The following is a 22,535-nucleotide window of genomic DNA, read 5'->3' on the forward strand; positions in this document are numbered from 1 at the left end:
TAGGACACTGTGGACATTGATATATCACTTTTGGCACTTAATGCAATACTGAGGTTGTGGAAAAGGCAAAGGTTAGGGAAGGACTAAGGTTAACAGATTCTCAGAGCATGTGAACACTTTGCAATTTCCCAATGAAGTCTACGTTAGACCTTTCTCAGCAATACGAGTTAAACTTATGCACCACCTATGTGGGAAAGTAAAAACCAAAGTCAATGGGTCCAAAGAGTCTGCAGGGAACCAGGACAGCCAAAGTCATTTTGAGCAATGTCTAGGGAGCAGAGGCACTTCTTGTAAACGGCACAAAAGTCTTGCACAATGTCATTCAGAGAGTTTGTAGAAAATGAATCACTGTTGGGCCACACGCAGCAAGGCTTGCGAAGGGGAGAATTAGAAAGCAGCTACTGAGAGTTTCCAGTGAGAACAAGCAAGCTACAGACGAAAGAGTTAAGTACCCCTTCAGTCAAGACAGTATTTTAGGTTTGAAGACGATCCAGCTAACTTCCGTTCTGGTTGTAGTCCTGCAGATCCTGGTTTCTGGGTCTCATTTATGGGGACAACAGGGAGGACGTCTATAGGACTCATACACTGCAGTTGGAAAGTAGTCAGCGGTTACATGCTCTCTTCAGATCAGCAGCACTTTGCGGTTTCAACTACCGGTCAATAGCAACACCGCGGTTCTTGGATACTTGATGGGCTTCCCTTGCTTCTGGGGTCCAGCACTCTGTTGAGGTGGCTCAGGCATGGGTCGTCCTGCTTCGGGATGGCCCTCTAGAGCTTCCTGAAGGTCTGGTCTGGCTTAAAGAAGATACACTTGATTCTAATGTTTCTGAGCCCTGGCACTTTGTTCCAGCAGAAGCGAGGAAGTACAGATAGCAGAGAAAGGGTTTCCAGGAAAGTTCGTCTTGGTGTCGGTTGGTCCCACCAAACTAAGGGAAGTCGTCGTCCGTTCCGGGCTTCTCTAGTCGATACAAAGTTGGAGCTTCAGCACTGCAGCAGGGCTTCACCGGGCAAACTAACGGTCCAGGAGGGTGCAGCAAGCTTCTCATCCAATTTCTTTCTTCGGATACTTTGTCCAGTGGTCGACTCTGCCTTCTGTTCAAAAGACCTCACCTTTTATGCAGGTTTCTTCCATTCATGCACAGCCTAGCCATCCCTCACAGCAGGGTGGCTGTCCTGCAAGGACAGCAAGCCAGCCAATCACCACTGGGTGCATTCCGGGAACCAAGGAGAGACCAAGGACAGGGAGATATCGGGCACCTCCCTTGTTTCCTGCCATGTCAGACACACTGAAGCCGGAGGAGGGTTTCAGCACTGAAGCCCGCCAAAGGCAAAACAAACAAAAGGGTTAAACTGGTTTGGCGCACAGAGTAAAACCCAAGAAAGACCTCACAAGCAAGAAATGGCGAAAAAAGAAGACCGTAGCCATTTTGACAAATTTGTCACCCATGGGTGCTATACTGCAAGCTGAAGATTCAGCCTGCAGTAAAAACGCACAATGTAGGAACATTAAACCACTGCCACCAGCCATTAAATGTAGTGAGGGTAACAAAATGGTTTACATGAGTAAGTAGGAAAAGTGGCTAAGTAACCTCCCAGTACTTCCACATAAGATGGGGTGTACTGGACATACATAGGAAAAACAGGTATGTAAAGTCAATTTAGAGAAGGTATTTAAACCTTATGAGAAATCCAAAGGACTTCTCCGACACTGCACTGAACGTGCAGTGTCTCACAATACAAAAGGTAGATTCCTATGGAGTTTGTCAGACTCCAAAAGCGTTCAAATCAGATCAAAAATACATGAGAGAGTGAGAAAAATGTCTTGCTCATTCCAGGATAAAAATTAAAAGTCCCAAAGTCCAGCAAAAGAGCTGGGGGTCTCTAAGGTTGAAGGGAATTAGCACAGAAATGAGAATTCTCCCAAACAGTCCTGCAATAAATTGAGTATTTTTGTACTTACCTGTCTAAGTGTAATCCAGGATTGCTTCATTGTGTGGATTCATTCTGGACAACTGACCCCCACCCACCTCTCCCGAGACTAAGCCTAGACCAATCTCCATGCTACCTTGATTTGTTTGGCTGAACTCCCAGAAGTTTCCCCTGTTCACTATAACTAGGGTGGCCTCCTAAACTCTGTCCCCCAGGCCAGAGCGGGGAAATCCATCTCAACTCCATGTGCTTAGGGTGCTGCTGCTGTTGTTATTGTAGCTCCTTCTTCTAAGATATGCAATCAACATCATTTGAACAAGTGTCCAATGCCCTAGGCACTCTTATTTACAACCCAGGGAGGACATGGAGTCCCATTCTTCATGCCGAAATATAATAAAAAGAAGAACAAGCAATCATAGGTTCGAATATAGCCGCTACTAGACGACTGTTACGTTAACACTGTACCACCAAACAACCAGACAAACCTTTGAAAATGATTAACCTCATTCTTTTTGCTAAACCATGCAAGTGAGAGGTTGACAGTGCTTAGGTCCTGGTTCGCTCAAGAGTACAGTGACAGATTTTAAATGCGCATAAATGTTGGGTTCACATACAAAAATGACATCAGATAAAATGAACAATTTCAATCTTCATATTACTAATGCATTTTGGTAAAACATATGGAGTGGGAAAATCCAGCTTTAAGGCTCGCAAGCTCAGAAGGGAAAACTGAAAAGCCATGAATACTTACTCGCGAACGATTCAGGCCAGTGGGGTCTTCAGTAACGGGGTCTGTGAGTTGGAGATTAACACCCACAAATGGGATAAATGTTTCTGGACCAGATAATACCCTATTACATTGAAATGAAACGGAGCACACATTAATGTCAGTACAAAATCCATGTGTAGACTAATCATTCAAAAATAACTTTACAATTAATGGCACTAGGGATGGGGCCCAGAGCAAACAATATCCAGATATGTATGGAAACATGAATTCAAAAAAGGGATTTTTTAAATTCAATTCCACTTGCAAGCTAATAAAACTTGGCCACTGCAAGGCCGTAGTTCACCACTTTTTGAAAAATGATAATAATAATAATAATAATAATAATAATAATAATTAGGCTTTTATATAGCGCTACAAACCCTCAGGTATCTGAGCGCTGCTTATTATTACCCACGGTGTGTGGTGCTCATTTATCGACCTCGGAAGGATGAAAGTCTGAGTTTGGCCCCGCCGGGATTCGAACCTGCGTTAACAGGCTCTGCACGGGTGTCAAAGCGGGCGCTCTACTCGCTGTGCCACTTGACCGGCTTATAGCAATCATTTATGCTGCAAATTTCTAAATGAAAAGCGGTACCTACCTGAAATAACAGTACTTTATGATTTGAAAATACCCGTTTTAGAAGGGCTTCAAAACTAAACATGCATTGCATGTTAGGTACGTTTTCTCTTTTTTAGCAACTTTCCCTCCATTTCTATGGACCCCCCCAACTTTTTGCTTTTGAACTCTGTCCTGACTTAAGCCTTCAGCTTCAAGCACCACAGTACCTGAGGAGTTGTGAAGACGATGCATCTGGATTTCACCGTGCAGCAGTGGGGGAACCTGTCTCCTGTTCCTTGGTCGTGGTGACAACAGGAGGAACTCTGGAAGGGATGTCGCAGGAGCAGCCTGGCGAAAGGACTTGAAGCAAAGGATTCTTCATGCTCCAACGTCGGTCTTAAGTTTTGGTGCCTTTTTACAGGCTCCAAGGATGAACGTTTACTGCCAGCTCAATCTGCCTTGATTCTTCGGTCCTGCACTCTGGTAAGGGGATTTGAGGAGGGGGAGCTCATCTCTGGAGGTCCAACTGGAGCTCCCCAAAGTTCTTAGGGGATTTGCTCATGGGAAGAGTGTTAGGGAGAATTCTCAGAAATCTGCTAATTGTCTTCACCTTAGAGACCCACAGCAAATTTGCTGGATTTTGAGGACTTGATTTTTTTAACCCGGATCCATAGTCATTATCTTTTACACTGTGCATCCCAGCACCTTCAGTGCAGTGATACAGGGAAGTCTTCCAGATTTACCAAAGGTTTAAACACCTTCTCTGGGATAAACTACTGTTTCCCAGAGCAGTAAAGTGAAATTGACTTACCATTGTTACTTTCTAGACCCAGCACACACTATCTTACAATAGAGTGCTGGAGGGGTTACTTAGTATCCCCTTTGTCTAGATTCTCATGTAATATTTTTTATGTTACCCTTTCCTCATTGAATAGCTGGTGGCAGTGGTTTCGTTTGAACTAGCATGGTATGTCTTTACCGCGGGCTGCGTTCGCAGCTCTGGTAACCGCAGGAGCCATCTTTTTCAAAATGGCACAGAGACATCTTTGACAAAATGACCCCTGGTGGTTTTTTTGGCAGTTTTGTGGAAAGGTCCTTCTAGGAATTTTCTCTGCGCGCCAAACCAGGTTTGGTCTCTATGTTCATTTCGCCTTTGGCAGGATTCGGGATTTGGTGGGACCAATCAACTCGACCCGCAAGCCACCTAGATACCATTGTTGGAGCTGGTTGTATTTTACTTAGAGTGCTGCAGGAAACTGAATAACCAGGCAGAGGGACACCAGTTTGTGTGCTTTACTACAGCTACCGGAATCCATTTGCCAGCTTTGCGACCAATCGCAGTGCAGGAGTCCCCCGACATCCTCCCTCTTGTCCCCATGACTGAGGCTCAGGAACAGCGATATCTGCAGGAACTGCCAGGAATAGTAGTCTTCAGCTGCATCTTTTTCTTCATTGTAAGGTACTCTGAAAACCTGACCGAGAGAACTTAGCTCTCACTGCGAAAGTGCGTGAAACTTTGGCAATTTACAGGCATAGTCAGCTTGTGACCCGACATATAAACCTTTTGTCTATGAACTACTTCTGAGAACCGTGGCAAATAATTTTTTGTTTAACTACCAGACCGTTTTTACTGATACAAGACTCTAGCCCATTGACTTTGGCCTACCTATTGCATTGGACCAACTCCTCAGGTGACCTCAGACTATTTGTACTGTTTAAGAATAACTCTACTATTTGTTTCATTAAACTTATGCCTTTTTGCTCCTACTTCAAATGCTCTGAATGCCATTTTGCTCCTCCTTCAAAGTGGTTTAAATGCCTTAGAACCGGATAGTGTGAAGTACTGTAGAATATTTTTTGTGCAATATTGATTGCCTTCTTTTAGTGAATGTTTTCTAACTGATTGTGTAATAAATTAGTAAGTGTTTTACCAAGAAACCTTGAGTATAAGAGTCTATTTGAATACTTGGGATTGTAGACCTGTGTGTAACATCATTACAGCTCACATTCCCTCTTGAGATAAGCCTGGCTGCTCAGCTCGCTACCAAAAACTGTGTGGTACAGACTTATACCAAAGGTTGGTTTTGCTTACACCTGTAATCCTAGTTGTGTGTAGTGGTCCCAGAGGATTCTACATACAAACTTTGCCTAACATGTCAGGGTGTAATCATCAAAATGCTGATGGTCACTCCAGAAAGTATGACCGACTGGAGTAAGGAGATTCATCCAGGGGTGGATTAAATCCTCCTGTCCCTTAGTCTAGGGGGTCGAGTGTTGGGGAGAATTCTCAGAAATGTTCTAATGCCTCTCTACCTTAGAGAGCCCCAGCACTTTTGCCGGACTCTAGGACTTTTTAATTTTAAACCTGGAGAGAGAGATCTTTTTCCCACTCTCTCATGTATTTTTCTGTGATTTGAGCTCTGTTTCTCTTTTGTTTTTGGAGTCTGACAAACTTCATAGGCATCATCTTTTTACATTGTGACACACAGCACCTGCAGTGCAGTGGCACAGGGAAGTCTTTCAGATTTTCCAAAGGTTTAAATACCTTCTCTTGGATAAACTACTGTTTCCAAGAGCAGTGAAATGGAATTGACTTTACTTACTTTTGTAACTTTCTAGATCCAACACACACTATCTTACAATAGGGTGCTGGAGTGGTTACTTAGTATCTAATTTGTCTAGTTTCTCATGTAAAATCTTTTACGTTACCCTTTCCACAATTAATGGCTGGTGGCAGTGGTTTACTTTTAACTACTGTTGTGTGTTTTTACCGCAGGCTACTTTCGCAGCTGCAGTGAAGCACCCATGGGTGCCCATTTTGTCAAAATGGCCCCAGTCTTTTTTTCGCCATTTCTTGTTGGAACGGTCTTTCTTGAGATTTACTCTGCGCGCCGAACCAGGTTTGGTCCCTTTGTTCACTTTGCCTTTGGCGGAATTCACAAGTGAAACCTGCCTCTGGCTCCAGCATGTCTGGCAGGGGCAGGAAGGGAGGGAGGTGCCCGAAACTCCCTGTGCTTAATCCCCTTGGTTACAGGAATGCACCCATGGGTGATTGATTGGCTGTCCGGCAAGGACAGCCATCCTGATGGTGGATTGACAGCTAGTCTGGAATGAATGGGAGAAACCTGCATAAAAGGTGAGGCTTGTTGGCTTGGAAGGCAGAGTCGACCACTGGACGAAGGAATACAAAGAGGAACTTGGAAGAGACGCCTGCTGCAGCTCCGAATTCGTACCGACTAGAGAAGCCCTGCAAGGACGACTTCTCCCCTTGAGTTGGTGGGACCAATCAACTCCAAAGTAAACTCATCTGGACATCCTCTCGGAGCTGGCTGTACTTCCTCGCTGCTGCAGGAACCGAAGTGCCAGGTAGAGGAACAGCAGATTGGAGTGCATCACTTTGCAGTCGGACACAAGCTCCGCCGGACTCCCAGGAAGCAGGACTGACCAATCCTGAGCCACCTCAGAGTGCTGGACCCCAGATGCGAGGAAAGTCCAGAGTGGTATCCGAGAACCCGCGGTGGTGCTATTTTCTTGAGAGGCGAGGAGCTGAAATGGCGAAGTGCCACTGATTTGAAGATTGTTTGCTGCCACTGACCCTCCCATTGCAGATAAAGAGTCCCCAGAAGTCCTCCCTCTTGTCCCCATGACTGAGGACCAGGAACAAAAGGATCTGCAGAGCTGCACAGGAACAGAAGTCAGCTAGAACCATTTCTTCTAACCAAAGGTATTGTACAGTCTAAGCGAACTTACCTCTTGTTGTGTAGCCTTACTCGTTCTCAGTTAAGACGCGTCCTGATTGCTTCTGTAGAGTTGCTTGCATCTTCTACCCCTCCCAACCCTAACAGCTTCCTGCAAGTAGTGCTTCAACTCACCTAGACTTTTGCTAACTCAACATTGGCTGGCCTGGCTCCCTGAATTACTCTCCCTACCTCTGACATTGTAATTTACCTATCCTTCCAGGAAGGGGTTAACTTACTTTGCATTGGGGGGTTCAAAAGTACTTACCTGCTTCCGAATATTTGTGTGATCTCTTGTTTATTCTAATAACACTTTTCTTTGACACCAATCTCAGTATTGCTTTAAATGTACCAGTGATGTATTAATGTCCACAGTGTCCTAGCTATTTAAGTCACCTAAGGGTGTAGGAAGTGTGTGTGTGTGTGCCATCCCAAATGGGTACTTGCTGATTTAGAGACACTAAGAGTGTGTATTTTGGAGTGTATTTGTGTATTACTGTTATAGTGCCCCTTCTGAAGAAGGCTTATTCTAACTGACTGATAAATTAATAATTGTTTATTCAAGAAACCTTGAGTGTGTTTATTCGTAACAAATATGACATGCATTGCTTACTGTAAAAGCATTTCTGATTGTTCTATCAGCTTAGATTCACATGCTGTGCATATAGTCCGACATCCAGTGGTAACCGCAGAGTATTGCATCTTGTCTTTTGAGAATCGAAAGGGGATGTCGACATGGGCGTGCCTCTAACACGATCCCTACGTGACGTGTAGTGTACCTTGAAACACTTGTGTATAGGCGCGTTACAAATTTCATATCATAAGGTCCCTCCCGCATCGAGGTCCCTCCGATTGTATTTTTTCTGCCATAAGGGAGCTTTGTGACTATCATGAGTGAGTACAGAAAAGAGAGAAAGTAGTAAGACGTCTATGTTTCTTCCATCCTGTTAAGATGGATTTCTGAACTCTGTCTTGGAGGGGCAGAGGTTCAGAAGGCCAGTCTAGTTTCTTGGAACAGGGTAACCTCAGGACAAGCCAGACCAATCAGGGTAGCGATCGCAGAGGTCAAGACTAGGTCTCAAGAGGGGTGAGGGTGACTGACAGCCTGCAATGAACACACAAAGCAAGGACACTTACAAATTACTCCAAGCAGGTGTTATATTAAAAATGTAGACATTTATTACAAGGCCTTTGTAACATTGACCGTAGCGAGAAATCACAATAAAATTGAAGTAAACCAACACATACCAATCAAATCCAATATATATACAAATACAAAGGGTCTAACGAGTTAGACGCACGAAATGTGTAGACCACCTAGATGGGGAGGAAAACAGGCAGTGCGAATAATAATTAGACCCAGTCCGCCTTCAGAGGCACCCAACTAAAAGGAAGTCCAAGCTCTACGAAGAGTGGAACCTTGTGCTCAAAAGTACCTGCACACGCTGGTGCCAACGGGCAAAGGGGAGTCTCTTCGAGGGAATCAGGCAGATTAGTTCGATAAACAAATGAAGATGAACAGAGCTCCGCGACTCAAGCGCAGCCTCCACTGGGGGCAGAAGCAGAACGTGAGTACGGAAAGGCGTGCTGTTAGACACAGCGGGGAAAAGCTATGGGCTACTGCAGGAGGGCGACCGGTTCCTAGCGAGGCTACTCACCGGTCCCCGATGCAGGCAGACCCAGGCTTCTCTGCGTCAGTTTCAGTGCTGGCAGGTTCAGATACGAGCAGGGGACGTCTCGACATCGTGTAGATTCCGCAGCAGCAGAGGTTGAGGATGTCCCAAACGCAGTGAACCCGCACAGTTTACCACAGCAGGGCAATGGAGCGGCCGTGTGTATTTCAGCCAAATGTACACTACTCACTTCAGACCTGGGAATGCTAAGTGTACGAATCGTGTGAGAGTGACAAGGACTCTTAATACAACACAACCTGACGGCGGTTACAGAGCAAGACTCCTGGGTAGGCTGGTCAGTCTGCTGGATGGCCCAGAGACACTTCCGAAGGCTTACGTGCAGGAGATGGTGAAGATGCCGAGAATAGTTGTTCCCACTATTCCAAGGGGTCGAAGTACCAGGACAGGCCTTCTCGTTCGATCAGAGGTAGAAAGGGTTTCACAAAGTGACAGCAGGGCAGAGGAGCAGTCCTTCAGCGGGTCACCAGCGATTCCTCGGTTTAGCCTCGTAGTTGCAGGATACTTGGCTCCTGTATTCCTTCGTTCGTGAGATCTCAGGAGATCGACATGGTAGTGGTGTTTCCAGCCCCCTCTTATCCACGGTTCCCTTCGCGCCAAAACGGAGGGGACCCAATGGGAGATCTGCTCACAAAACACTCACACCATACGTGGACCTATCACGGACCACGGTGGTCCCAGGCATTCGCGACACACTAGACTCTCTGGCACCCAGGATGTGTATTGGGACCAGACATCCCAGCCCACATCCTGGAGCACACAAGACCTGTAGAAGCCCGCGGGAAAGTACATGCCCAAATAAGAAAGGCCCCGGGTCAGCTCGACCTGAGGAAGGTGAAGCCTCATGGTCTGGCCATTTTGGGAGCCAGGCCACCATTTTGGGCTAAGCGCGAGAAACGCGCTTAAACGCCAAAAGGAGATCAAAAACACAAAGAAACGATCGCTGCCACCAGTCCCGTCCGTGATTCACTTGCACCGTTCATTAACAATCCAAAAAGAAGACTTGAGACCCAAGAGAGCAGTAACTTAGCTTACAGTGCCCTCTTGTGCCATGTTGCGCGAAAGCTGCAACATGATAAAAGAACTACAGAAAACAACGTTTCCCGGTACTGACTGTCTTAAGCGCATGTCAGTTTCCCCGTAAGAATGGAGCGAAAGCCCAGAGGAGTGCGGCAGAAGGCTGCATTTCTCTGGCAAAGTCTAGATCCTGGTGAAAACAACAGCAAAAAGTTTAGGGGTTGCCACATGGAAGGAAAATTACCTACAATTAAGAAATCTTTCCTAACACATCCGAGCGGGGAGGAAGGGTGGGCGCATGTGAATCTAAGCAGATACAACCATCACAAATGCTTTTACAGTAAGTAATGCAGGTCTTCTGATGTTTGTTAATCTGCATAGAATCACATGCGGTGCATAGACTAGCGAGCAGTACCCGGAGTTGGAGGTGGGTTGTGAGAAAGAACAGTAGTGATGTCTTTGTACTGCCTGTCCCACCTGAGAATCAGACCTAGAGTGAGTGTCTAGGCAATAGTGTTTTGTAAAGGTGTGTACAGAACTCCAGGTTGCCGCTTTGCAAATGGACTCAAGAGGAACATTTACAATGAATGCTATGGATGCCCCAGTGCCTTGAGTAAAATGTGCCTCTAGGCTTGAAGGGCAGTTCTCTCTTAGCAAGAGTGTGATGCATTTGACAATCCACCTAGAGATAGTGGATTTGGAGACCGCATCTCCTCTTCCTGCTGCCACTGAAACGAAAAACGGATTAGTCTTTCTCAGTGGTCGAGTTCTTTCCATGTAGAACATGACTGCTCTGCGTACGTCAAGTGTGTGCAGGCTTCTTTCTCCCATGCTTGAAGGGTTTGAAAGAGCATTGGTAGTTCTATCGATTGGTTCACATGTAACTTGGAAATTAATTTAGGTGCAAACCTAGGGTGAGTGCGTAGAACCACCTTATCTTTGTTAACTTTTACAAAGGGATCTAGGACAGAGTGCTTGTAGTTCCCTTACTCTCCTAATGAAGGTAATAGCTATTAAAAAAGCAGTCTTATAGGTGAGATCTTCAAGACTCGCTCTGTACATGGGCTCGAAGGGAGGCCCCATAAGTCTATCAACACCCCGTTTAGGTCCCATCCGGGAGCCGGGTTAGAAATGGGAGGGTGAATTCTCTTCACTCCCTCCATGAAAGCCTTAATAACTGGTATCTTCCACCACAACACTTTCTGTTGTGATGTAGTGTAGGCTGAAAGCGCAGCCAAGTGAACTTTCAGAGTTAAAGACCAGGCCTGAGTCAAGTAAATGAGTTGGGTACAAAACAATGTGTGTGGGAGAGCAGTTAATCGGGTTAATGCTCTTTGAGTTGCACCAGATGACAAACTGTTGCCACTTTCTGGAATAGCAGTATCTAGTGTTCGGTTTTCTTGCCTCCCTGATAAGGGCCATACATCTCTGATGGAGCTTCAGGTGCCCAAACTCAAAGACTTCAGGAGCCAGGCCGCTAAGTTCATTGTCTGCGGGCATGGGTGAAGCGTCTCCCCTCTGTCTTGCGTCAACATGTTGTACGGGCAAGACAGTTTCACTGGAGGAGATAGGGATATCTCCATCAGATGAGCGAACCAGGGTTGGCGGTCCCACATGGGGGCCACCAATATCATCGTGACTGGTTCTTGGTGCATCTTGTGCACTATTATGTTGAGACGGGGAGTCAGGGTTTGGGGGGGTTCGAGGGAGATGATGTCTTCGTGTAATCGGCATTAGTACTCCATGGGCAGTGGGAAATCTCTGCTGATTCCGTCTGCTAGAAAATTTAGTTCCCCTGGAACATGTGACAACAGGAACATGTTGCGATTGAGAGCCCACTTCCAAATGTTCTGTGACAGTTTGGACAGCCCTGGAGAGTGAGAGCCCCCCTGTTTGTTCAAATATTACATGGCCGTGGTACTGTCTGAGGATCAGGACCGTCTTCCCTTGCAGTTATGTTTGGAAAGCTTTAAGTGCTTTGAACACTGCCAACAGTTCCAACAGGTTTATGTGGTTGGATGCTATGTCTGACGACCAAATTCTGTGCACTTTCTGTTGAAGCAGGTGAGCTCCCCACCCTATGAGATGAGTCTGTAGTTAGAGTGGCTTCACCTGCGGCAACCCTTCAAGAGGTTGTCCCTCGACCACCACAGCAGCGAGAGAACGAGGGCTGGCGAGACAACCACTAGATCGTCCCATTGTCCGCTGGCCTGACACCACTGGCTGTTGAGCCACTCCTGCATTGGACGCATGCGGAAGAGCGAGTGCGGAACCAAGTAAATACATGACACCATCAATCCTATGTTACGCTCACCTGGTCTCTGCGGAAGCGTTGCGGCACGGTTGGATCCCTCCCTCGTCTTGGCTCCCAGTGTCTGCTGTCTTTCCCAGCTGCCGCGGAGAATGTTGTTCTGGATGCTGGTATTGCCCCTGGGAGAAGAGGAGAGGAAATGAGGATGGCGGAGAGCTGTTACGAATTCCACTCGCCTTTTTCGTGCCAGAACGGTGTGCGCAAGAGCCTTTCCATGCAAGATCACCTGTTATCTGTAATGCTGGGCTCTCTGTCGTGCTTCCTTCAGAAGGGACGCATTGAATGGGCCTAGTTGCTTCACTGGCCCGCAAAGTGGCGATCCAGACCGGCTGTGACCAATCCACTTGAAGGTTAAGTCTTTGGTTTTAGTTATTGTTCGTTTTTTCAATAATGTCTTTAGCAAGGAGTCTTGACTTGGTGGTAAGCAATAATGATGTCTTGCAATTTCTCTGCTCCTCCCTATTGGTGTGAAGATAATGATCGGGAGCTTGGATCGAATCCTGGGATTCCCCTGAGGATGATGGACTCTCAAGGTCAACAGATAAACTGGCCGTTATGATGGAAGTCAAGACACAGGTAAGATGAAGCCCAGAGTTTGTTATGAGTTTTCTAACCTGTTGTGTTCTTTTCCCTTGTAGGAGCTGTCCGACGGCGTGGAGCAGAGTCCGGAGGCTTGAAGACAGTTGGTTGGCTCCGGTGGAAGTTACCGCGGAGAAGAAGCGAAAGGCTCCCACGTCGCTGGAAGTCCGAATCGGGAGAGAAGAGGCCCCGACTCAGACGGAATGCAGGCAGGGTGCGTGCACAGCGATGGAGCGACTGGGATCAGGTAGGTGCGCCTTCAGCGATTGAGCGGCTGAGATCAGATGGGCGCGCCTCATCGATGGAGCGGCTGGAGTCAGGTAAGCGCACCTTCAGGGGTGGAGCGGCTGGAGTCAGGTAGGTACGCCTTCAGAGATGGAGCGGCTGAAGTCAGGTAAGTAAGAAGGTCTTCAGAGCTGGAGTACCGGAATCAAGGCGAGATACGGCGGTAAGCGACACGCTGCAAAGCAGAATAACGCAAAGCAAGGGCATGTGGTTGGGCTGGCCTTATATAGGCTGGCTCTGGCCCCTCCCTTTAGCCACGCCTTGTGGCTCCACCTTGCTTCGCCCAAGGAGTCCAGCACATGCCTCCCAATGCTGTTCTATGGCCACGCCCGGCCCTGATGCACGTGCTTTAGGCACAGAGTGTTCCAAGGACACATTTCTATGAGCCTGGCGCCAAAGGCGCCAGGACTGGGTCCAAGTGGCCCCTGGGGGTGATGAAGGCCTGGGCCCTTGCCCCATGGCCATGACATCTTAACAGTCGCATAGCCTTGCGTACCGTCACCTCTCGACTGGCTACATATTGAGGGATTTGAAACAGTCTTCCCCTCCAACGTCTTCCCCTCGTTGGAGGGGAAGACGAGGCAGTCCTTTGTTCGAATTAGAGCCCCCTAGGAACTGCTTGACCTGATGGGGGTCTAGGCTGGATTTTTTCTCGTTGATAGAGAATCCCAGACTGAATAGAAGATCTATCGTCTTTTTAGTATTTGACAGACAGGTTTCGTAAGAGTCCCCTGTTATGAGCCAGTCGAGGGGCGGATTGCCTGCGCATGTGTTCTGCTGCCTCTGCTAGCACCTTTGTGAATACCTTTGGTGCAGATGCTATGCCGAAGGGTAGTACCTTCGACTGATAATGCTGGTCTTGTATCACAAATCTGAGGTATTTTATGTGCGCTGGCAACATTGAAATATGAAAGTATGCATCTTTCATGTCCAGTGTTGCCATGTAATTCCCCTGTGAAAGCAAGGGAATTACTTCCTGCAGAGTGACCATGCTTAACTTCTGTGGCTTTACAAATTTGTTCGCTGGGCGCAGATCTAATACAGGGTGCATGGTTAGTTCATTTTTGGATACAAGGAAGTAGACTGAATAAATACCTACTTTTACCTGTGACAGAGGTATGACCTCTATGGCTCCCTTCTCTTGTACTGTCTCGACTTCCTGAAGGAGGATACGAATATGGTCTGGTGTCAGTCGTCTTGCTCATGGAGGTCTGAATGTTGGGGACCAGTTGAACTCTATACCGTACCCATGGGCCACGGTCTTTAGCACCCACTGGTCTGTAGTTATCAACTCCCATGCCTGAAGGAACAATGTTAGCCGGCCCCCGACCGGGGAGGCATGGGAGGGGAGCAAAATCTTTGGGTCATTTTGAACCTGAGGCCAGTGAGCCTCTGGAGGGTAGAGTTCAGGCCCCTTCCTTTCCCACGACATTAACCCCTGTGGGGATACGGGTGGTGAATCCGCTGGTTCCCTGTGGAGAGGACCAATTATTTTCTGGAGTGTACTGTTGTTGTGGGAAGCGTTGCCCACGAAAAAGCTGTCTGGACCCACATCCTCGTCTTGTAGAGGGTCTTTGTGTAATTTGGTCTAGCATTTTCAGGCTGTCATGCTCCTTTTTTGCGGTCTCGAGCGCTTTGTCGACCGCTTTCCCAAACAGGTTGGATTCTTCCAAAGGGTTTATTTATAAGTGACGCTTGCGTCTCTGGCTTGAACCCAGAGTTCCTTAGCCACATGTGTCTCTTCAGGAGTATGCCCTGAGCCAGAGATCGACCAGCTGTTTCGGCGGAATCCAAAGTGCTTTTAAGTATGCTTTGGTGCACTTGTCTGCCCCTCAGTCACTGAGGCCAGGCGATGAGTTCGTAGTGGTTCGGGAACCTCCTGTAGGCCTTTTTGTAGCGTGGCCCACTGAGCATCCGCGTAGCTGGCCAATAAGGTGGTATTGTTGGAGATACAAGTTGGAAAAGCTACTGCAGCCGTAACCCTTTTCCCAAGGGCGTAAAGTCTTTTACCTTCTTTATCAAGGGGGTGCCTCGTGTTAAGAAGGATTTCTGAACTCTGACCTGGACGGGCAGAGGTTCAGAAGGCCAGCCTACTTTCTTGGAACAGGGTAACCTCTGGCCAGACCAATCAGGGTAGCTATGGCAAGCGGTCAAGACTAAGTCTCAGGAGGGGTGAGGGTGACTGAAGGACCTCAATGAGTACACAGAGCAAGGACACTTACAAAGTATTTCAGACAGGTGTTATATTAAAAATAGTCATTTATTACAAGGCCTTTGTAACCTAGACCATAGCAATGAATCAGAATAACACTAAGTAAACCAATACAACACGCTCAATGCAGTATATATACAAGACCATGGGGGTCAAAAAGGGTGTCTGCATGAAATATGTCGACAAACTAGATGGGAAGGAAACAGGCATTGCAGTTAATCTTTTAGGCCCAGTTCAACATCAGTTATTCACCTAAGAGGCAGTCCAAGCCCTAAGAAGAGGGGAGCCTTGTGATCAATAGTACATGTAGTGCCAGCTCACGCGGTTCTTCTAATGGGCAAAACGGGTTCTCTAGCAGCTCGGGAAGATGGATAAGGCGATGAAGAATAAGTTCCCACTATTCAAATAGGACCTCCACTTGAAGCCAGATGCAGTTCGAGAGTTCGGGATGGAGTCGCTATTTCACAATAGCAGTGGACAGGAGAGGGGGTCCCCCAGGGGCCATTTGTGCATAAAAATGATGGGCTCTTGCACTAGGGGCCACCGGTTGGGGTATTGATTACTCACTGGTCCCTGATGCAAGGAGACCCAAACTTCGGCAGGTTAGTCCAATTTGGTTGCAGGTTCGAATGCGGCAAAAAGGACATCTTGGCACCTTTTAGTTCCTGAGATCCAGTGAGGATTGCCAAACGGGACAGTGGCGATTTCTCCGCTCCGGGTGGAAGAATCGCCCCAGTTTCACTGCAGCAGGCTGCAGGGGCAAGAGGGTCACAAATGCAGCAGACTTGCAAAGGATGTTGCCGCAGCAGGGCAACATGGTAACCGCGTTTACTCCGGTCCGGGCGCACTCGTCTCACTTCAGACCTGGGAATGCCAAGTGTACGAAATTCGGTGAGGGTGCTGTGGACACAGAGCTAGCAGTATACCAAGTTACGGGGGCCTCCTCGAAACGACGGCAGAGACAGAGCAAAGGTCTTTGTTAGGCGGAATCCTGTGCAGTTCCCTTAGGGATTACTGCAAAAAGATTAAGACTACAGGAGTAAGCAGTAAACCCAATTGGTAGCAGTCTGCACCACCCAGATTTACCTGGTAGCTGTGGCTGAGAAGTCAGACTTCTCTCAAGAAGAGTTAGGCAGTATGTAGAGTATACACAATAGGGCTAAAAACACAGTAGAGCAAACAAACACTGCCCAGAGCTTTGTATAAAAAGTATAGTTATTTATTTAAAACACACTTGAGCAATATACTAGCACTCTTAATCAAAAGCAAGTTAAAACAGTCAGTTAAAGTATACACACCTCCCTTTATAACTATCAGACAAGTCAGGGTTAAAGCACAACTATTTGTTAAGACAGAAGTGAGCGCTTAACCTAGATGGCACTCCAATAGTTTAGGTTAAAAAGGGAGAGAAAAGGCAGAGCATAAAATAAAACAGTTCCCAACACTTTTAAGAGTTCAGAGCAAGGAGAGAAAGGCAAGTTATACTGTAGAGCCAAAGTTCATAGGCCAGGCCCACTTTAAATGGAGCAAAGCAAAATGTGCCCAGGATCACACGGTTTAAAGTGCACTGAAAGTCTTTGCAGAGTGTTCAAAAGAGGTTGGGGTAAGTCAAAAGATATAGTTAGAAGGCCTGGAGCCAACCCAGTTTAGAAGCCAAGGATTTAAGGGTCACCTTTAGCAATCTGTAGAAAGGGAGGCCAGGCAAGACACAGTACCTTAAAGAGAAAGGAAGCTCCAGCGGGGGCAGTTGTTCCTGGCAGTGATTGCAGTTCGTCGTTCCGACCAGGGGAAGAGAGGGTCTCGTCGAGGAGGAAACTTGGAGTCGTTGCACTGCACAGGGATGAAACCAGCCACGGAGTTCCCGATTAGAAGGTGCGGTCCTTTTATTCGCGGTCAAAATGGTGAGCTTGGCTATCCGACCGCCGGGGTGCTTGGCACGAGCGATTCGACCAAGTGCTGTCTTTGTAAGACAAAAAAGGGTGAACTGGTTGGTCCCACCAGCTCAGGGGAAGAAGACTCTTCCAGCAGAAGATCTTCTCTTGTCGTCTGGAAAGTGGTGAGGTAGATGCAGCAGGGCTTCACCGGTGGTGTCGTCGCTGCAGATGGCTCAGCTTCGTCCCTCTTCCGATTCTTAGGTCCTTTGGCGACTTCTGAAGTTCCAGTCTGAAAGGCCCTACTTTTATGCAGAAAAACCCCTATTCATCAGCCTAGCTGTCACATCACACATGCTAAGTGGTGAGCCGGGCGGCTCACCACGGGGCCAATCAGAGTAGAGTGCGACTTGGGTTGCTAAGGCAACGCAGTCCAGGGTGCCTTTTCCCCCCTCCACCCCTCCTATGGAACCCAGACAGAGTGGCACCACTTTGAGGGCTTCTGTGGAGAAGCCCGCCAAAATAGTGGAACAAAGGGCTCGACCTTGGTCAGAGTTACAGAGACGGACACAAACGCCATTTTAGAACAGAGTTCTGGCAAAAAGACCCAACCGTAGATTTAATATTAAATAAAGCGGCGGTATCTTTAACATTGCACCAAAAAGTGGTGCGTTTAAAATCAATGGGAAAATCCTGTAGAGAATATTCCTAGGGAATATTTCACGTGGTAATCACTGCCACCAGCCAGAAACTCGACAAGGGGGGACTGGACAGTGCCCCCTTGAAAACAGACCCAGGGGCAAGTATATTAACCCCTTCCAGTACTTCCACAATATGATGGTTTGTACTGGTTCTGTTCACAATTTTGGACTAGTAAAGCCAATGGTGACTTTACATGCCCTGGGAGACAGTAGTCAGTCCCAGGGTATGGAGTCTATGTTTGGGAGTCAATGTGACACCCCTGTGTTACTGCACTGAGGGTGCTGTGTAACACACATACAAAAGAGATGATGCCCTATGGAGTAAAATAAGCTACCCCATAGCCCATGAACACATACCAAGTCAAAAGTACATGCTGGTGGGGGACTCACTAGGTTTGGGAAATTAGCCTTATAAGAGAGTTCTCCGTAACAGTCCTGCGTAAGCTGGTCAGCCCACTGGTTGGCCCAGGGACACTTCCGAGAAAGCTTACTTGCAGGGTTTGGTGAAGGTCCCGAGAATAGTTGGTCCCACTATTCCAATGGGTCGAAGCGTCTTCGCAGACCTTCTAGGAAGACCAGATGCAGAGGGTTCCCACGGGACGACAGCAGGCTCAGGGTGCCAAACCTTCCAGCGGGTCACCAGCGGTTCCTCGAATCAGCTTTGTAGCTGCAGGATACTTGGATCCTATCCTTTGTTCAGTGAGAACTCAGGTGATCGACATGGTAGTGGTGTTTCCAGCCTCCTCTTATCCAAAGTTCCCTTCGATCCAAAACGGAGAGGACCCAATGGGAGATCTGCTCACAAAACACACTCCATACGTGGACCAATCGCAGACCACGGTGGTCTCAGGCATTCAAGACACTCCAGACTCTCCAACACCCAGGTTGTGTATTGGGACCAGACATCCCAGGCCACATCCTGGGGGCACACACACACAAAGCATGCAGAAGCCAGCGAAAGCAATGGAATTCGTGGGAAAGTGCATGACCAAATAAGGACTGGCCCGGGTCGACCTCAACCAGGGGAAGATTAAGGTGGAGGGGCAAGATGGCCAAAGGACAGGACAAAGAATCTCGTGGCATGGCCATTTTGAAGCCAGGCCACCTATTCGTGCCAAACGGGGTTAATGCGGTTAACATGGCAGGAAAGGGTTCAAGATAATGTGAAACGATAGCTGCCACCAGTCCTGTCCCTGACACATCTGCACAGTTTATAGAAAGTCCAGAGAGAGTATCTTTGGCCTTTGGAAATGACTATAGACACAAGTGTGCTTTATGGCAAGATACATTGCACACTTGTTACATGTTGCACAAAAGTTGCAACTTGAGAAAAGGACTAAGGGAAACAAAGTCTCCCAGTACTGACTGTCTTAAGGGCATGTCAGTTTTCCCATAAAAAGTGAGCGAAAGCCCAGAGCAGTGCAGCTGAAGGCTGTGCTTCTCTGGCAAAGTCAGTCAATGGTGTCTAAACAGCAGCAAAAAGTTTGGGGGTTGACACATGGGGGCAAAATTACATACACATGAAATCTTTCCTAACACGTCGCCGGTTGACAGTGGACCCCCTGCCCTTTTTCTTGTAGTGGTCACCACCAGAGAGTCTGGGGTGGAGTGACCTCCGATATAAAGGGGGTCTAAGGGAGAAGGACGAAAGAGCTTTTCTATGCTCGGATTAACACCTATTGTACGAGCAGGTGTTAAAAAAATGTCTGTCTCCCTCCTTTTCATCGAATTGAGGAGAGGAATAGCCTGGCTGGCCGGTGGTTTCTCTTTGAGAAGGTCTTCCACAAAGTCAGCTTCAGGGACAGCGTCATCTGTGGCGATTTTGAAGTGTTCAGCTGCTTTGAGCAACATGACGTTAAACGTCAATTGATCATCCACTGGCAAGGGTTGTCTAGTGGGAGTGGTCTGGGGGAATCCAAACACAAGGCATCAGGATCTGGTGAAGGATCTGGAGTGCGCCATGGCCAAGGATCACCCATATTCGGGTTTTCGCCCCCCGACCCCTCTATGGGATCATGCATGTCCTCAGGATTGTTGAATTGATCTTCATCCTGAGTGTCTGCAGGAATCTCCTCCTCAGTGAGGTCATAGGTGTATATATCGTCTTCCTGAGAGGGGTCAAAGAGTCTTGGGAATTTTGCTACAGGGTCCAAAAGGGGCTCTCATCCCGTGGTCTTCTAGGCATGGGTTGCTCTGAACGGGTAACAAACCTGTCCAGCCTTTCCATACAATTTTCAAACTTCTCTCTAGTCCAAACAGAAGACCGAGAATGGTCTAGAGGTGGAAAAGGATCTTGAAAAAGCGCTTCTGTCGTAAAATGTAGAAATTTTTGTTGCAACGTCGAAAAAATCCCTTCCTCGCCGTCCGAAAACTCTTCCTGGGGGACCGACAGAGGTGGGGTGTACCTGTGCCTTTCTTTCGGCTTAGGGGAGGGTTCCGGTACTCCTCTTAGGCCATCCTTGGATTTCGACGGGTCCTTGGCCTTTTTCGTAGGCCTCAGTGAATCTCTTGACTGCCGTCTATGAGAGTGCAGAAATAATTCTCGCTATGCTGTCGGCAACGTCCTCCGCGGATGGGAGGTGTGTAGCCTCGGCCTGCGATTGTGAAGGAGCCTTTTTCAGCAGAGGCGGGGCCTTGTCTTCGGAGAATGCCTTCTTTGGTGGAACCAGAACCCTGTCATCGCTGGACGCCTTCTTGCGAAGCGTCTCGACGGAACCCGGGTTATTAGCAATAACGCCCTTTTTTTTGGTGGTTCAGTTGCTAAGCACATATGCGGATGAGGGGAGGGCTGCAGATCCAGACGGTCGGCAGGTGCCGCCGGAGCTTCCGGTGTACCAGTTGGCACTGAGGTCTTCTTACTTGGCCGTTGATTGACTAGGGGTTGTGTGCTTAGTGCTATGTAAATGTTCGTCTGTCGCCGGGGTGTACCTTCCCCATAGCAGTGCCTGAGCCATGCCTGGCGGGGCCGGGGACAGACTATGCGGAGCGGGAGCGCTCTGTCGAAAGGTCAACGACCTCTGGGTCGGAGGTCTGGTCGTCACTATTGCCGTCACATTCGGTGGCTGCAGCAGCAGAAGATCATTCGGCCTTTGACATCCTGTAGGCCGCCCACCGCTTGACTTTGCACTCCTTCAATGTCTTAGGGCGAAGGAGCTTACAAGCCGTGCAATCTACTTTGTTGTGTTCGTTTATGCTCATCTCACCAAGGAAATTTGCCTTTGCAAATGGGGCAAAACCTAAACTGAGTCCTCTCCATAGCTGAGGATGGGTAGAGTGACGAAGACCAAAAGGGAAAGGCCTTCTCAGATTGTACAGAAATGTCCACCCAGACCCCACTCTCCCTACTGTGTAGGCCAGCAGAAGGCCCAGCCACATGGTCCACAGTACCGACTGGATCACCGTCTGTCGAAGTTCTGATGATTCAGGTTTTCGGTGGAGATCTGAAACAGCCGTTGAAATAAGGGACGGATAGGGTGATCTTAAGTAATTTATATAAACTGTTCGACCAAAGGTCGAAGGGACAATAGGCGATGTCTCTGATGAGCTCTGCATAAGGCGACCAGTATGCTGGGCGGAAAAAAACAATCTGAGGGACCTCGACGCGTGAAGGATCTTGGGTACACTACACGTCACGTAGGGATAGTGTTACAGGCACGCCCATGTCGATGTCCCCTTTCGATTCTCGAAAGACAAGATGCAATGCTCCACGGTTACCACTGGATGTCAGACTATGCACAGCATGTGATTCTACGCAGATTAACAAACATCAGAAACTTCAATACTGTACACTTCATTTCTAAATCAGTAAAGACCCTTTTGGGATGGCCCACAGACACAACCTACACCCTCAGGTGACTTCAATAGCTAGGGTGCTGGGGACATTATCTTATATAATATTCTTAAGCTGGCAAATACTTTTGGTTCCCTGCCACAGAGTCATTCAGTATAACAGGCTAGGCCGAAGTCAATGGGCAAAACTCTTCTATAGGATGAAGCACTTCTGGTAGGTAAATAGAAAAGTCTTTGCACAATGTTTTAGGAGTCTTTGAAGAAAAGTAGAATCAAATGTAGGGCCACATGCCGTTAGAATTGTGAGTAGTAGAAGATGCAAGAAACTCTACAGCAAGAGGTAAGTTCTCTCAGACTTTAATTGAAGAAAAGAGGACTTCTGTTCCTGTGCAACTCTGCAGATCTCACTGTTCCTGGGCCTCAGTCGTGGGGACAAAAGTGAGGACTTCTGGGGACTCCTGCGTTGCAATGGGACGGTCACTGCTCGCAACCGGCAATCTTCAAATCAGTGGCTGTTTAGTGTTTCAGCTCCTCGCGTCTACCGCAAATAGCAACACTGTGGTTCCCATCTGTCGAGATGGACTTTCCTTGCTTCTGGGGTCCCGCACTCTGTTGAGGGGGGCTCAGGCTCTGTCAGTCCTGCTTCCTGGGAGTCCGGGGGATCTTCCTGAAGCTCTTGGCCAGCTTAAAAGCAAAAGCAACACACACAATCTGGTGTCCCTCTCCCTGGCTATACGGTTTCCAGCAGCAACTCTGTGGAAATTCAACCAGGTCTGAGAAGGATGTCCAGGTGGCTTACTTTGGAGTTGATTGGTTCCACCAACTCAAGGGGAGAAGTCGTCGTTGCAGGGGCTTCTCTGTCAATACGAATTTGGAGTTTCAGCAACGCAGCAGGGCTTCACCGGGCAAACCAACGGTCCACTAGTTGCAGCAGACGTCCTCTTCAAGTTCTTCTTCGGTTCCTTCGTCCCAGTGGTCGAGACTGCCTTCCAAGCCAAAAGCCTTGCCTTTTATTCAGTTCTATCCCATTCATTCCAGCCTAGCTGCCGATCAACCAGCAGGGTGGCTGTCCTTGTCGGACAGCC

General features: G+C 47.9%; 1 protein-coding gene across 1 annotated transcript in view; it reads right to left on the minus strand.

Annotated features, from left to right (window-relative positions):
* Window positions 1-22,535, minus strand: part of LOC138468323 (exportin-5-like) — a 1,170,237-nt gene that overhangs the window by 557,211 nt on the left and 590,491 nt on the right. The window contains exon 19 of the mRNA XM_069608829.1: window positions 2,681-2,780. Within this exon, the coding sequence (XP_069464930.1) occupies window positions 2,681-2,780 (100 nt within the window). The remainder of the gene's footprint in view (window positions 1-2,680; window positions 2,781-22,535) is intronic.

Source organism: Ambystoma mexicanum, chromosome 4q, assembly GCF_040938575.1.
Source record: "Ambystoma mexicanum isolate Mex_15411 chromosome 4q, UKY_AmexF1_1, whole genome shotgun sequence".
Taxonomy (NCBI): domain Eukaryota; kingdom Metazoa; phylum Chordata; class Amphibia; order Caudata; family Ambystomatidae; genus Ambystoma; species Ambystoma mexicanum.